The sequence below is a fragment of the Beta vulgaris genome, chromosome 2, assembly GCF_026745355.1.
Source record: "Beta vulgaris subsp. vulgaris cultivar EL10 chromosome 2, EL10.2, whole genome shotgun sequence".
Classification (NCBI taxonomy): Eukaryota; Viridiplantae; Streptophyta; class Magnoliopsida; order Caryophyllales; family Amaranthaceae; genus Beta; species Beta vulgaris.
The window spans coordinates 13,979,039-13,994,732 of NC_079203.1; the positions used below are offsets into that span (position 1 = coordinate 13,979,039).

Consider the following 15,694-nt stretch of genomic DNA (forward strand, 5'->3'; position numbering starts at 1 on the left):
TTCTTTACTCCAAATGTTGTTGGTTTTTTGCCGCTATACCCCCATCATTCTATTGGTGTTGTCATCTTCACTTTCTTTCAAGGCCAAGTCGACGCTTCTGATGCTGCTTTCCTCGACTCCAACCACAATAGTTGGGTGCCTATCATAGTTCACCATCGTGTGCGTCCGGAGGTGGCTTCCAGCCTTAACTTATTTTCTCTTCTCTTTTAACAATTTTCTTTTCTCTTCGGTTGATTTTTTTTATCTGATTTCAGCCTGAATCTTTAACAACATCATCTTATTTTAGATCTGTGGATGGTTTTCCATCTGTAATTTCTTTAGGTTGGTTTGTCGAGTTTATCTATATGTACATTTTTCCTTTAGCCTATGTTTTAATGGGTTGTGATGATCTTGTTTTTGGTTCTATTAATTAGTTTGTTCTAGGTTATGTACTATGAGTTTTGTCAGAAAACAGTTATTTTCGCGTTGTGTGAATTTTGATTAGTGTTAATTTTGGTTAGTTGTCTAGCAGATAAGTGATTATGGTGATATATGATAATTTGAGAATTAATTGTATGTTTGTTTTGCTAACAAAGGAGGGTTACTTGGAACTTTAAGGACCAAACATGGCGAATTTTGGACTTAATAGGACTGTTTCGATATCTATCGATGGTCGAATAACTATATGAAGAATTCTTACATATGGTTGTGGTATCTGATTTTTTATTGTCTTAATTAAAGTCTGAATCCCATAAAAGTCTCTCATTGGACTATGAGCTTAGAAAACTTTGAATTCACCACCCTATTAAGATCTGAATATGGACAAATTTATTTAATAAATTATTTTAAAATCAATTTCAAAAAATATCATTTAGAAAGATGATGACTTCATATGGATAAGGCTTTTTTTTTTTGAAAAACTGGTCTTCATACCATGAGAAAATTTTCGGGGTTTAGGCTAAGAGGTGCGAACGTCTGGAACTCGTCTCCTCTTTTGTTCTAAAGAACGGGCTCTTACTAAATGCGTTATTTTCCATTTTAAAGTGATCATGGTTGTTCAAAAGAAAGAAAATTACATAATTTGCACATATATACAGCAACAACTTTTTTTTTTAGGGCAAATATATCATATGTACATGGTAGATTTGAGCACCGAAGTTGCACTATGTACCAATCATTGCGAGATTGAAATCCACTCATGGATCAAAACCATCATAGTTCGATCTATGTCTCATCCTAAATGGCCAATTTCATTAGGGATGAAAAGGAAAGAAAGCAAAATAGATTATGAAAAGTTCACCTTTAGAATTAGACAATTTGATTAGAAATGAGGTAATCACTCTAATTAGTGATAGAAATGGGGATTAGATTTTTTTTTTTTTGAAGGAGAAATGGGGATTAGATAATCACTCTTATTAGTGATTAGAAATGGTTTAAGATAATCATCCTAATTAGTGATTAAATAGAAAAGGTTGCAGATAATCACTCTTATTAGTGATTAGAAATGGTTTAAGATAATCATCCTAATTAGTGATTAAATAAAAAAGGTTGCAGATAATCACCCTAATTAGTGATTAAATATGAAGAAAGGTTAAGGTAATCACCCTAATTAGTGATTAACCAATGCTTAAGATAATCACCTTAATGAGTGATTGAACTTCAAGGAAGGTTAAGATAATCACCCTAATTAGTGATTAATATGATGAAAAGTTAAGATAATCACCCTACACTAGTGGAAAAAACCTTATCTGTCAGTTAGTAACAAATGCGATTTTTACAAAACCGCATCAAAAAATCAATTAAAAAAGTTGGGAAGGAAAGTTGAGAGGAAAATTTGATGCGGTCCTCTTGTGAACAACATCAGATTAAAAAATTGATGCGTTTTTTTTCAATCTGATGCGGTTTCTAGGACCTCATCAGATTTTCTTATATTTTTTTCAAAAGAAAAACGAGCTTCTTTGTACAGTCCCAAAATAACACGGTCTTTGTACAGGCCCAACGCGTTGATGAAGGCCCAACGCATTGATCAACTCTCATTTACCAAGCGATCCTAATCTCTCTCCTCCCTCATTAAAAAAATCAAACCCTAATAATCTCTCCTCTCTACTCCTCCCTCACCGCAGATCAAATCCTAACCCAAATTCTCACTCAGCTCCTCCTCTCTCCTCTCATAAACGCCCCCACATGTCTCTCTCTCTTTCTCCTCTCTACTCCTCCCCCACAAAACGAGAACGAAGAACAAAATGGCGTAAAGGCCACACGGATCAGAGTCTCCCCCATGAAAGTGAGATGAATGAAGATCGAAAATGAAGAACGAAGAAACAAAATGAAGAGCGAAAAGAAGAACGAAGAATCGAAGATATGTACACAAGAAATTGATTCGTTTGAGTTTTTATGGGATTAGATTTTGGATCTGGTTATAGGTGTTTTTTTTTTCGTTTTTGGGATTTAGTTTTAGATCTGGTTTTGGGTGTAGGTTTTTATTTCTTTTTTTCGGCTTCCATTTTCGTTTGGTTTGCTTTAGTCTGGATTTAGTCTGGTCCATTTTCGTTTTCCTCCACATTATTCCGGCATATCTAAGAACAATGTTCCTGCTGAACTTTACCCACAATACACAACTTTATTAGCTTATTCTCTCTCCTCAAATTCGGGTGACCCACATTCTAATTCGGGTCTATTTCTTTTTGTTCTTGATACTTGTATGATTGATGAAGATGTTTATATGTTAAGTTGTTATTTTTAGGGGTTCTAATTTTTGTTCTTGATACTTGTATGATTGAGGAAGATGTTAATACCCACATTCTATTTTTGTGATATGAATAAAGTTTATATTTTTAAGGGTTCTAATATTTGTTTTCTTTTTTGTATATATTGTATAAGTGGTAAATTTTATATATAGTAATTTTCTGTTTATATGTTAAATTGTTATTTTTAAGGGTTCTAATTTTTGTTCTTGATACTTGTATGATTGAGGAAGATGTTATATGTACCCACATTCTATTTTTCTGATATGAATAAAGTATATATTTTTAGGGGTTCTAATTTTTGTTTTCTTTTTCATATATATTGTATAAGTGGTAAATTTTATATATTGTAATTTTCTGTTTATATGTTAAATTATTATTTTTGTATATTTGTGTAATTTTCTTTATTCATATTAAAATGTTGTTTCTATGTATTTATGTTTAGTTTCATTTTTGTATAATTTTCGTTTCTATGTATAATGTATTATTTATATATATATATATATGTTTTGTTATATTTTGGGACTTGAATAATGTATTCCAAATATACGGTGAGAATATGGGAGTGAGATGTGAAATGTGCAGACCTGCAGCCTACATGTCTGCACTTTTTTTTGATATGAAATTCAATAATCAGCTGCGGTTTTGAAGCAAAACCACATCAGTTAGTATGATTAACTGACCGGATCAGTAAATATATTGGATCTGCTGCGAGTCCATTTGATGCGGACCAAAACTGCATCAATAAGCTCGATTTTGACCGCTTCAGATGGGCTTTTTCCAACTAGTGCTGATTGGTGATTAATCAATGTTTGAAATAATCACCCTAATTAGCAATAAAATATGATGAAAGTAATCACCGTAATTAGTGATTGAATTGGAATTGAAGTAATCACCTTGATTAGTGATTAAACTTAAGATTTTTTTTAAAAGAGACATGCTTCCTAATTAAAGGCTTGTAGACGGAGGATAAATAATCTCAATTGAAGATTATTAAGTCATTTTAGCAAGATGATCAATTTGAGATGAAATTTTGACATTGTGTTTGGCTAATTGGAATTTGATCATTTAAAGTGAGACACGTGAAACAACCTAAAATTAGTTAGAAGATCACAATTACCTTTCTAATTATGTCAAATTATATAATTGATCCATTCAAAGATTATGGAGAACAATTTTGAAAATGTAAAATGGACCATCATACAATTCAACTTAGTTAGATTTGCAATTTTTCTCTTAAATGAGATTGGGTCATTTAATTCATATATGATGATATATTAGGTCCAACATGCAATATTTGTAACCTTGGTTGCTCATTTTATCCAAAAAGAATTGTGGAATTATTATGAAAATTATGCATAAACATCTCCATATTTTTTTTATTAATGCGTGATGTAATAACTATTTACAAAGAAACTATTATTACAACAAAATGTACAAATTCTATGGTCTATACAAATCTTCAATCTTGATCTTTACCATGATTCTCCTTGATCTTTATAGTTTTGAATGGGCTTTTGAATTTATGTCTATTTGAAAACTTTGAAAGTTAAAGATCAATTGACTTCTTTAATTTGATTTTTTTATGATGATTTTTATTGATTTTTACTTACTAATAAAAGATGAGTCATTTTAAGAGAAAATTAAAATTTAATGACTTTTATTTGACATTTTCGTGTGAAAAGAAAATATTTCTTATGAAACTTGAGTTAATCACTTTATTTTATTTTCTAGATTACACTTTTGTTCTTGTACTGACTTATAAAATTAATAATTTTCTATATAGAGCGTTAAATTAAGCATGTCATACACCTATAGATAGGTTAGTAAGTTCATTCTACTGTGTCAAAATTTCACAACCTTTTAGTGACAACTCGAATTATGGTGAATTTTATACTAAAACCGATTAAAAAAGGACCTTTATCCAAATTTTCTTCTTTGAAATTTAACTTATTGAGCTTAATTTGAAGTGAATTTTGGAATGAACATTCTATATACCTTGAAGGACTAGACTAAAAATTTCACTTAAATTTGACGTTTTTAAGATTCCTTTTATCTATTTTCTAAACTGAATAGAAAATCAGTTTTCTGGTATTTAGTGATTTGCATGAACGGTTTTGTAAAAATGAGATAAAATTGGTTCAAAATTCATATGAACATGATTTTTATGTTTTTGGAAATATACCGATGTCTACTTTTAATTTGATATTTTTAGTTTTATTTAAATAAGTTTATTTTGAACTTTATTGAAAGAACAATCTTATGTGGTATTGGACAAAATCAGTTTTTCACAACAATTTTGCATGGTTTTTAATTAAGTATACGACGTTTAGTTTTTAGAAATTCCAAAGCCCAGTTGCTGGAAACATCTTAAAATTTATAGATTTATATTACATCCTATAAAATATGTATATAATACAGACGAAAAATGAAATGAAGTATGAAATTGAAACTGATCATAATTACAACATCACATTTGATTTTTATGGAGATGTTTATACACAACTCTACTTGAATTTTTTTTTATGAATATATGTTTTTGGTGATGAATAACAACTTGATTAAGAAAAAATCACATAAACACATATTTCCTAAGAGTCTCCTCATTAGAGCTAACTATTCTAGGTGGGGTGATTACGGTTGGGAACCTATTGGGACTTTCGCATACCCAAATCACTCTATAAAGATTAACAAATGATAAGAGAAAACCAAGAGAAAGTTAGTATATGATCAAAAATATAATTAAGAAGAATAAAAAAGACTTAATTTTACCTTGCTAACTCAATGATGCACTTCCTTTGGAAAGTTTTCTACTTTTTTCTTTGGTGATTTTCATAGTTTCTAAGTGAGTTTTTAAATTCACTTAATTACTCACTAAAATCCTTTTTTTGTATGTTTTTTTTTTGATGAATTTCTTACTTACTAATTACTTTTCTAAGTTTTACTTTTTTTTTTTCTTAAATGAGATTTTTCTTAGAGGAAGGAAGTAGAGAAGATGAGAGTAGTATTGAAGTTGTGAGAAATTGTGAAGTTAAATTGTTCTTTTAAAATGAAAACAAAGGAGGATATTTATAGGGAAAAGGAGTGATGAAAGAGGGTTTGAAGAAGGTAGAAAATCAGATTTTTCACCCAAAAATCTAATTTTTAACATCCCATATTATCTTAATGACATTACACTGATGACATCACTAAATCCACTCAAATCTTCCTATATCATCAAATTTATGGGAAATACCAATATTCTTATTCTCTTTAGATTTGATTTTGATTTGTACACTAATGAGGCAAAATCGGAATTTCAGCACATCCTAAAACATATAAATGCATCAAAAAACGTGAAAGAAGAGCTGACTGCTGGACCATTGCGCCAAACGCAAGAGTCTATGTTAGGCACAAAACCGCGCGTTAGGCGCACTGGCCTGCGTCTGGCGCAAGACATCGTTGTTCGCTGGCCCGCATTAGGGCCGGCCAATGGCCTGTGCAAACAGACCATTAGCACAGGGCCTCGAAATTTTGAGGGCCTATTTCTGCAGCCCAGCTTTTTTTAAAAAAAAAATTTAATTCTCTGTCTTCTTTCTTTCTATCGCGTGCAAACTGCAAATAAGAACCAAACCACGTTCTTTTAACTTCCCTTATTTTTCTTTCCAATTTTCAGAAAAAATCTTCTAAATCTTTAATTTCTCAATTTCTCCTAACAACTTCCCAAAATTCTCTCACTCATTCCTCATCAACCGTTGCGAAAAATATGAAAATATCAATTGTGATTTCTCCATCCAAGCTTCAATTAATGGCTTATTTTTTTCAATCTATATATATTTCTAACTCATTTCTATTTTCATCAATTATAATTAGTTCTGAGACAAAAGAAATTGAAGTTCATACCTTCAACTTTTTGTTTTTTTTTAATTTCTGGAAATTCCGGGTTTTATTTCTGGAAATTTGGGGAAGAAGAAGGAACTAGATTCGATTTTTAAGGTATACTGCTATTTTCTCTTGTGCAATATGATAGCGTTTCAATTTGGAAGATCTAATTATTTGGGTAATTGGGTGACTGTAACTCTGTAATACATATCAACTTATTTCAGTTTTCTTTTCTATGCATCAATTCACTTACTTTACGAGGAAATAAATTGAAAGAATTTTTTCTACGATTTCGGAAAATTGGGTGTTTCGGACTAATTTTACTGAAGTATTATATATTGTAAATTTGTAATCATGGAAGCTAATGGTGGCCTTTGATTCTCATCTTTACAAATGATTCAGGTGCAATATACTTGGTCTTGTAGGCGTTGTAGCAACTCATGCTTAGAAGACCAATCAATCAATCATGATTCTGCCATATACCAATTACCATGTAACTTGAGGTTCTGTTTTTTCTTTTGCTTAATTCTATTTTTTGCTTTATTTAAATTACATTTGCTACATGTGATGCAGTGATGTTATGATGTATCCAATTCTTTGTGCAATTCAATGATTCATGGTGCATGAATGCCTATTTCTTTGACTTGTGTTTTTTCCTTTCAATATGTTTCTGCTTCCTATTTAATTGTTGTTTTGCATTCCTTTCAATTATAATAATGGCAGTATAGTATTTGCTTTGCGGCATGGTGATGGATTGAAGCTATTTGGGGTCAATTTTTATTTTCTTTGAATTCTATGGATGTTGTGTGCTACTCACTGTACTTTGTTGATGTGAGAAAGGGGAAGGAGAGGAGTAATTTAAATTTTGAGTCTAGTGTCAACATTTATGTCCTCAAAAAAATTAAGAATTATTATGATTGGTTGTTGGTGTTTTTGTTAGCCTTAATCTAAATATGTTCGAAATATATGTGGACATATTTTGTGACTTTTGTTTCTCTTACTTGGATCATTGTTGCTCCCATCGATCTTTTGTCAGAATAGTCTACTAGAAGTAGTATTTTATAATTTTAAGAATTAATGTATTGTGTATATTTTAATGAGATTTTTTTTCTTTGATTTTTTAGGTTGAAATTATTGGTTAATAATTGATTAATTGGGGAATATTCATCACAATTGGAGTATTATTGCTTAATTGTCAGGTTGTTTCGCTCCTTTTTTTCACTTTCATTTACGTCTTAGATTGTTGATTGTGTGTTTTACACCTTAGTTGTTTTTTCTCCCTATGCCTCCTAAAACTAGAAAGTATGACTGGGTATGAAAAACGTAAGAAAAAAAAGGATTGAGGAGTTAACTCAATCCCAAAAAGGAGCTCTTGATAAATTTATTATAAAAGAGCCTCATATTCATGTTGATAATCAAAATATCGAGAAGGAAAATGATGAATTTCTCGAAAATGAAGTTACTAACGAGAATGTTGATATGGAGAATCAAAATGTGGACTCAAAAAATAGAGGTGATATGCCTATTGAAAATGATAATTTGGATAATCAAAATGTTGTTTCTAACCATGACTGTGATGAGGATTTGGAGGATAATAGTAATGATAATGAAAAGCAAGAAACCCCATTTGAACCTTTCTTTGATATATTTGATCCAAGAAACTGGGATGCCCTTGATTCTAAAATGATTGATGTATTAGTAATGAAAGGTCCTAAAAGAGATCTTTCTATTGTGAAGGGTCCTAAAGATAAATTTTCTAGACGATTTACTGCTAATTTATACACTAGAGTTTTATCTAATGGGGAGAAGTGCGATAGAGATTGGTTTGTCTATTCAAAAGAGCTTGATAAAGTATTTTGTTTTTCTTGTAAGGTTTTCAAAAGAGGGATTGGTAGAGGTCAATTGACGAACGAGGGTTTTAGTGATTGGGCACATATTGGTGAAAGACTTAGAGAGCACGAGACAGGCATGGAACATGTTAATAACATGGCTATTTGGTATGAGCTGCGTTTGAGGCTAAATAAGAATGAAACTATAGATAAAACAGCTCAAAATCTAATTAAAAAAGAGAAAGAGCACTGGAAGAATGTTTTGAAAAGAATCATTTCAATAGTGAAATTCCTTGCTAAACATAATTTGGCCTTTCGGGGTTCTAAAGAGAAATTGTACCAAAATAGCAATGTTAACTTTTTGGGTTTAATTGAAATGTTAGCAGAGTTTGACCCTGTTGTTCAAGAACATGTAAGACGTGTTACAAATGACGATGTTCACTTGCATTATCTTTGTCATAACATCCAAAACGAGTTAATACTTTTGCTTGCTTGTGCAGTGAAAACTGAAATCATTTAAAAAATCAAACAAGCAAAATATTTCTCCGTGATACTCGATTGTACACCCGATGTTAGCCACCAAGAGCAAATGTCTTTGATAATAAGATATGTTTATGTTTCTTTAAATTCTGTTAGCATTGAGAAATCTTTTTTAGGATTTTTAAATGTGAATGATACAACTGGCCAAGGACTTTTTAATGTTTTACAAAGCAAGCTGAAAAATCTTGATCTTAACATATTTGATGCACGAGGACAAGGATATGATAATGGATCAAATATGAAAGGAAAACATCAAGGTGTTCAAAAGAAATTTTTAGACATTAACTCGAGAGCATTTTATACTCCTTGTGGTTGTCATAGTCTTAATTTAGCATTGTGTGATATGGCTAACTCATGTGGTAAAGCTAAAGATTTTTTGGAGTTATTCAACGAATTTATACAATTTTTGCAAATTCTACTAAAAGGTGGCAAACTTTGAAAGATAATGTAAAAGGATTGACTCCAAAGTCATTGTCATCCACTCGTTGGGAGAGTCGCGTAGAAAGTGTTAAAGCTATAAGATCTCAAATGTCAGATTTTAGAGAAGCTTTACTTGAAGTATCAGAAAATGATCTTGATTCTAAAATAAAAAGTGAAGCTAAATCCTTAGCCACAAATGAGCTCGGTGATTTTGAGTTCTTAATGGCAATAATCATTTGGTTTGAGATATTATCTGCAATTAATATGGTTAGCAAGCTCTTACAATCAAAAGATATACTTATTGATGTTGCTATGGAAAAAATAAAGGGGCAAATATCATTTTTTAAAGGATATAGAGAAACTGGCTTTTATAATGCATAAAATAATGCTAAGGGAATTGCTATTGAAATGAATATTGAGCCAATATTTCCTCAAAGACGTATAATTATAAGAAAGAGAAATTTTGATGAGAATTCAGATACCCCATCAGTTGAACTATCTGGGAAGAGTCTTTTAGAGTTACCTACTTTCTTTACCTTGTTGATCAAGCCGTTGTTTCCCTTGAGAAGAGATTTGAGCAATATCAAGAGTATGAGAGTATTTTTGGATTCTTGTTTGACTTGCGCAAGTTACAATCATTGGATCATCTAACTTTGTTGTCTTGTTGTAATCATTTTGAAAAGGCATTAAAACATAATGATCAATCTGATATCAATGGGAGAGAATTATATGTGGAGTTAGATTTTCTAAGAGGAATATTGCCCAGAGAAAAAATGGGACCTATTGATATATTAAATTTTTTGAAGGACATAGATTGTTTTCCTAATGTGAGTGTTGCGTATAGAATTTTATTGACTATTCCTGTGACAGTTGCTTCTGCATAAAGAAGCTTTTCAAAATTGAAGTTGGTGAAATCTTACTTGCGGTCCACCATGGTACAAGAAAGGCTTAATGGATTAGCTTTGATAGCAATTGAGAATGATCTTTTGGAGACCATATAATATGAAGATTTGGTTGATGAATTTGCTTCAAAAAGCGTTAGAAGAATAGCTCGTTTTATGTAGGAGGTTAATAATAGCTTTAAGCTGTATTGAGATTTTATTTACCATTTTAATAAAGTAGTTTAAGTTTTCGTAGATTCAATTTGTAAGAATATAATCGTATTTTGATAATTTTTTTGATATATTTTTTTTATTATAAAAATTTTATTTTTCTAAATATAAGGGGGCCAATTTTTAAGATTAGAACAGGGCCTCTAAAATGTTTGAGACGGCACTGGCCCCGCATGATCATGCGTCTAGCGCATGACCATGTGCTTGGCGCACAATTCGAATCATTCGAAAAAAATCCGAATTCTTGGCTCTTACAATTTGGATTTGATTCTTATTCTCACTCCTTTTCATTATTCTTACTCCTTAACTAATGGATAAAAGGATGTGATTAATGGATAAAGAATATATTCTTATTCTTTATCCAATGAACAATGACTTGACCATCAAGAAAAGTGATTCTCGCCGGTTTCGAGAGACGATAAAATTCTAGTGCCCAATCGCAACTCGTTTTTCAGTTTTTCAAAAAACTAGCTTGAAACAATTAATGAAAACTCGTCAGATTAGTAAAGACGAGCATGATTCTTTAACAAATCATTTTATCAAAATCGGTGGTTGTAGTCATTGACTATGATTCTCGAAAAATAATATTTCTAAACCGAAATTGTGTGAAGAACATGTAAAAATGGAAAACCACATGACGGAATGAAACTCGCGCTCCGAGACCAAACGTGCCTTTGTCGGGGTGTGCGCTCCACGACGTATGATGATTCTCATTATTTTTATTTCTTTTCAAAAATCTTTATTTCGAAATTTTATACATAATAAGGGTTCAAAATTTGGTGTCTACAATGATCATACTTACATAGAGGTAAATTACTAGTTCAACTTTTTTTTTTTGAATAGTTTGGAAATCTAAAATTGTTTTTACATATTTACTTTTGTAATTGTATGTAGAATATATAATTTATTTATCATTTGGTCTCAAATTTCAAATAATATACTCTACTCTCTCCATAATTATCTCCTATATTTCCGTGTATATTTATGCGTAGAACAAGTTAAGAGATTCTTAAGAGAAAAACTTCCAAAGTAAAAAAATAAAATACTATAAAATATGTAGGTGGTCACCAACAGGTTGCTAAGATGAAAGAATGGAGATTGGGCGATGAAGTTGAAAACATGTTGGACAAGACCCCAATGACACCAAGGAGTATTGTTAGACAAACATAGAATTTTGTGGCCCAAACAAAATATTATGGGCGACAAAGTAAGAGTTTTGTTGCAGAAACTCGATGCCTTGGCGACGACCCCATGACGAGATGTAGTTCGTTTTCCATTGCTTTGAGCGATGAGTTAGAGACTTTGGGCTATGAAATTTTTCATTGCACATACCATTTTTTCTTGTACCTTTTTAGATAGAGGAGGAGGATGCTAAGACCGACAGGTACACAGAGCCTGTATATGATGACAAAGAAAGTACTCTCAAACACACTGGTCATCAAGGTAGCACGTTCAATACCTACTCAGGATGACAGCATGCTTCGATTACACCAAAAGGATTGCCATTCATAAGAGATAATATTAGAAGAGAGCCCATGCAACAGATTAAGATGCGGTCTTGTAAATATGATGGCACCACAGATCCAGTAGACCACTTGTTGGCATATGAAGGACATATGCACCTGCCTTGTCAGACACCATATGGTGTAAAGTTTTCTCAGCTACCTTGTCGGGTATAACCCTTACTTGGTTTAGGAGCCTGCCACCGACTTCCATCACAAATTTCTACCAGTTTTCTGCCGAATTCCAACACAATTTGTCAGCAATAGACGGGGAGAGAGAACTACGGGAGAACTCATGGCATTGAAGCAAGACAAAAATAAAAGCCTTAGAGATTTTTTGGGGGGGTTCAATGGAGAAGCAATGACAATACCAAATCTGTAGCAAGAGGTTGCCGTGCTAGCTCTGATGTTGGGCCTGAAAGATGGCGACTTCAGGAGCTATCTAGAGATGAAAAGCTTAAAGACCTTGGTAGCAGTTTTGGGTAAGACAAACGAATTCATCAAGAGTGAGGAGTTTGAGCGAGATTCGAACATAAGGAGGGGTGACCCTAAAATCACCAAGGAGGAAAAACGAGGAGGTTCAACTTCCAAGTAAGAGGGAGACTAAGAAGGAAGTTTTCCAAACCTGCTAGAGCTCATATTTTCTCCATGCATAAAGATGACGACAAGTTTAAAAGCAAAGAAAAGAAAGAGAAGTTTAAAAGTTACATGTGTTATTTCCCTAGGAACACTACAAGAGGGGGGTGAATTGTAGGTGTAGAAATAAACGTAACTTTTTGCGGAAATTTAAACTTAAACAAATAAACAAGCTAGAGGAACACAAGGGATTTTTACGAGGAAAAACTTTTTAGGCCCAACAAGAAGAAACAACCTCGACCACTAGGGATTTTAAACTTAACTCTTTCACTAATTAGGCCAAACAACTTTGTTACAACCTAATTCTAATCTCGAGCCACACCTTGAGTTCCTAAACTCAAGTTCCTGAGCCACTGTTCCCTTAACAGTAGTTCCTCTCAACTTCACTCGAAGTTTTCTCACTCTTACAAGCTTTACTCAAAGCTTCTCTCTTACAAAACTTCACTCAAAGTTCCCTCACCCCAAAAACCAAAATACAATTGATCGAAATAAGCTTAGTGGAATTAGAGTAAGAAAGCAAAGAACAAACGGCTATTATGAGAGAATGAAGGCACTGACACTTAATTAGTTAAACTCACTTAATTACTTAGTCAGACACACTTTGGAACTTATTTAGACTTCAATATTTATAGTGACTAACACAAAGAACGTGGGAGTTAAAATCAAGTTCATGTTAAATCCATTATCCCATGATGTTCCTTCCCCTAAGGAACACGTTCCTTATCATGTCCCATGATCCCATGATCTCATTTTGAACGTGGATATATTTTACCCACAACTCCTAAAGATTAGGAGTTTCTTGAGCTTTATTCGAAAACCAGTTTAAATATCAAAACAATTTTATTATTAAAAGTGAATTTCAATCTTCAAGAAAATATTATCTTTTAAATATACTCTATAAAAACCGGATAAATATTTTTCTTATCTTTTTCGAAAAACAAATCTGTTTTTCTAAAAGATTTCTTATTAAAACTGATTATCACTTAGGTAAAACTGATTTCCTATTATTTAGGCATGACTTACTCAATTACATAATTGTACCGTTATATTACTGCACGCCTAAGTCTAGTTCCTTTTATAAATCAAGTTCCTTTAACAGATTCGTTTAGTGCCACTTAGTTTGTTCCTTAGGAAGGAACAAACTCTCATTCTCAAATAAAACTGCCAATGTTCCTTACCATCCTTACTTTGTTCCTTTATAATGGAACTAGAAAATAAAACGCCTTGCTTTTATTCTTCTTGATCCAATGCTTGCTCCAGTATCAACTTCTAGAAACTTCTTTACTTAGCCTTTGAAATCCTCTCTTGACTTCTTCCTTGACTTCATATTCTCCTAGTTCCTTTCATTGATACCTTAAAAATCATACACTTAAATAACTCATTAGTTCACTACTTAGTTTGCATCTTTGTTTCTTTGTCATCATCAAAACTAGGGTTCAACAACATACCTTTAACCAAACCCAGAGCTCTGATTTTCGCATGCATGAAGATGATGACAAGTGGCAGCGCCCACGCATGATGTATCACAAAGGTCGAGTCAAGAAAAAATGGTGTGATATTTATAAAGATCATGACCATATCACTGAAAATCGTAAAGATCTGAAAAATAATCTAGAGGACTTGATTCAAAGAGGGTATTTCGCCTAGTATAAGTCAAGGCAGGAAGCTGGCCGACATGATTCAGGCTGACATGATCAGGATCAGAATCATGCCGAAGAGCATCAGCGAAATACCCAGTGTGAGATAGGTTGACGGTCATACATATCATAGCTGGCGGGCCTGTCTATGGTAGGAAAACCAGTGGAGCCAATGCAAGTTTAAAGGAGTTCCGCCACCAAGTCAATTTACATGAGACACACAGATGGCCAAAGGCACCAACTATGCCAATAGTAACCTTCACAAAGAAAGACTCAGAGGGCATCTCTCCCACATGACAATCCTCTCGTTATTACTCTAAATGTTGCGAATTGTGCCATCCATTGAGTATTGGTGGATGACGGAAGTTCGCTAATATCTTATTCATGACTGCTTTCAACAAGATGAACATTGGCCTTGAGCATTTCAAGCCCGTCAGCTACCCTGTAACTGGTTTCACAAGAGCTTCTGTCATACCAAAAGGAGCCATGAAGCTGCCAGTGAAGATTGGCCATGATGAGAAGGCAACAGATTTGATGGTAGAATTCCTTGTAGTGGATGTTCCGACAACTTTTAATGCTATCATTTGGCGTTTGCGAATTGAGGATGCACATGCAGTGGTGTCAACATACCATCTAACCATGGTGTACATGTCTAATGCTGGACAACCAAAGAGTGTGAAGGACAGTCAGGAGTCGGCCCGCTCTTGCTACCATACCATGATGAAGGGTACAAATTAGAAAAGAAAAGCAGAAGAAAATCTTGACGAAGCAACCGCCAAGAAAGCTTGCAATCGACCAATCCCTAAAAACAAAAAGATAACCTGTGAAGAGCTGTAACCTAGACGACTGAAGTATGGCGGCCTGGAGGATAAATTGAAGTAGTTGAGTTGATCGACGACAATAAAGAGAAAGCCGTCAAGATTGGGACCGTCATGAATTCAGAAGTTAAAGTGAACTTGATCACCTTGCTCAGGAAGAACACAAGTGCGTTTGCATTCTGAGATGACGGACATAAACCCAAGTGTCATGGTACATCATTTGAATGTTGACAACTATGTCAGACTAGTAAAGCAAAAGAAGAGAACATTCTCGGTAGAGAAAAATAGAGCCATCAAGGATGAAATAGATAAACTCTTGGCAGCCGATTTCATAGAACCATGTGATTACCCATCATGGTTAACCAATGTCGTCATGGTGAAGAAGTCAAGAGGATAGTGGAGAATGTGTGTCCATTTCACTAGCCTCAACAAAGCTTGTAACTTCCCTAGGTGTGTAGGAGCCCACTAGTAGATATTGTCCTCTTTGGGCCCTAGCCCGCAAGGATTTGCTTTGGTATAAGATCGAAGTCATACCCAAAATGCCTCTACTAGATTGAGGTGTCCACCTCTATATAAAGAAGGCTTCGTTCTCCTCAACTTCCGATGTGGAATAGCC

At 33.2% G+C, this 15,694-nt stretch overlaps 1 protein-coding gene and 1 pseudogene across 1 annotated transcript; both read left to right on the forward strand.

The window, feature by feature from the left end:
- Positions 1 to 7,898: 7,898 nt before the first annotated feature.
- LOC104887382 (uncharacterized) lies at positions 7,899 to 10,525 on the forward strand (annotated as a pseudogene).
- A 4,119-nt stretch (positions 10,526 to 14,644) lies between these two features.
- On the forward strand, positions 14,645 to 15,475 carry LOC125494706 (uncharacterized). The gene is made up of 2 exons (XM_048638424.1): positions 14,645 to 14,987; positions 15,234 to 15,475. The coding sequence occupies exons 1-2, from the start codon at positions 14,645 to 14,647 to the stop codon at positions 15,473 to 15,475; spliced, it is 585 nt and encodes a 194-aa protein (XP_048494381.1).
- The last annotated feature ends 219 nt before the right edge of the window (positions 15,476 to 15,694 follow it).

Bases quoted from the DNA above. Each gene is read 5' to 3' on its own strand.
- LOC125494706 (XM_048638424.1), top strand. From the start codon at position 14,645: ATGACTGCTTTCAACAAGATGAACATTGGCCTTGAGCATTTCAAGCCC. The intron at 14,988-15,233 runs GTACAAATTAGA...CACCTTGCTCAG, and splicing joins CTACCATACCATGATGAAGG to GAAGAACACAAGTGCGTTTG.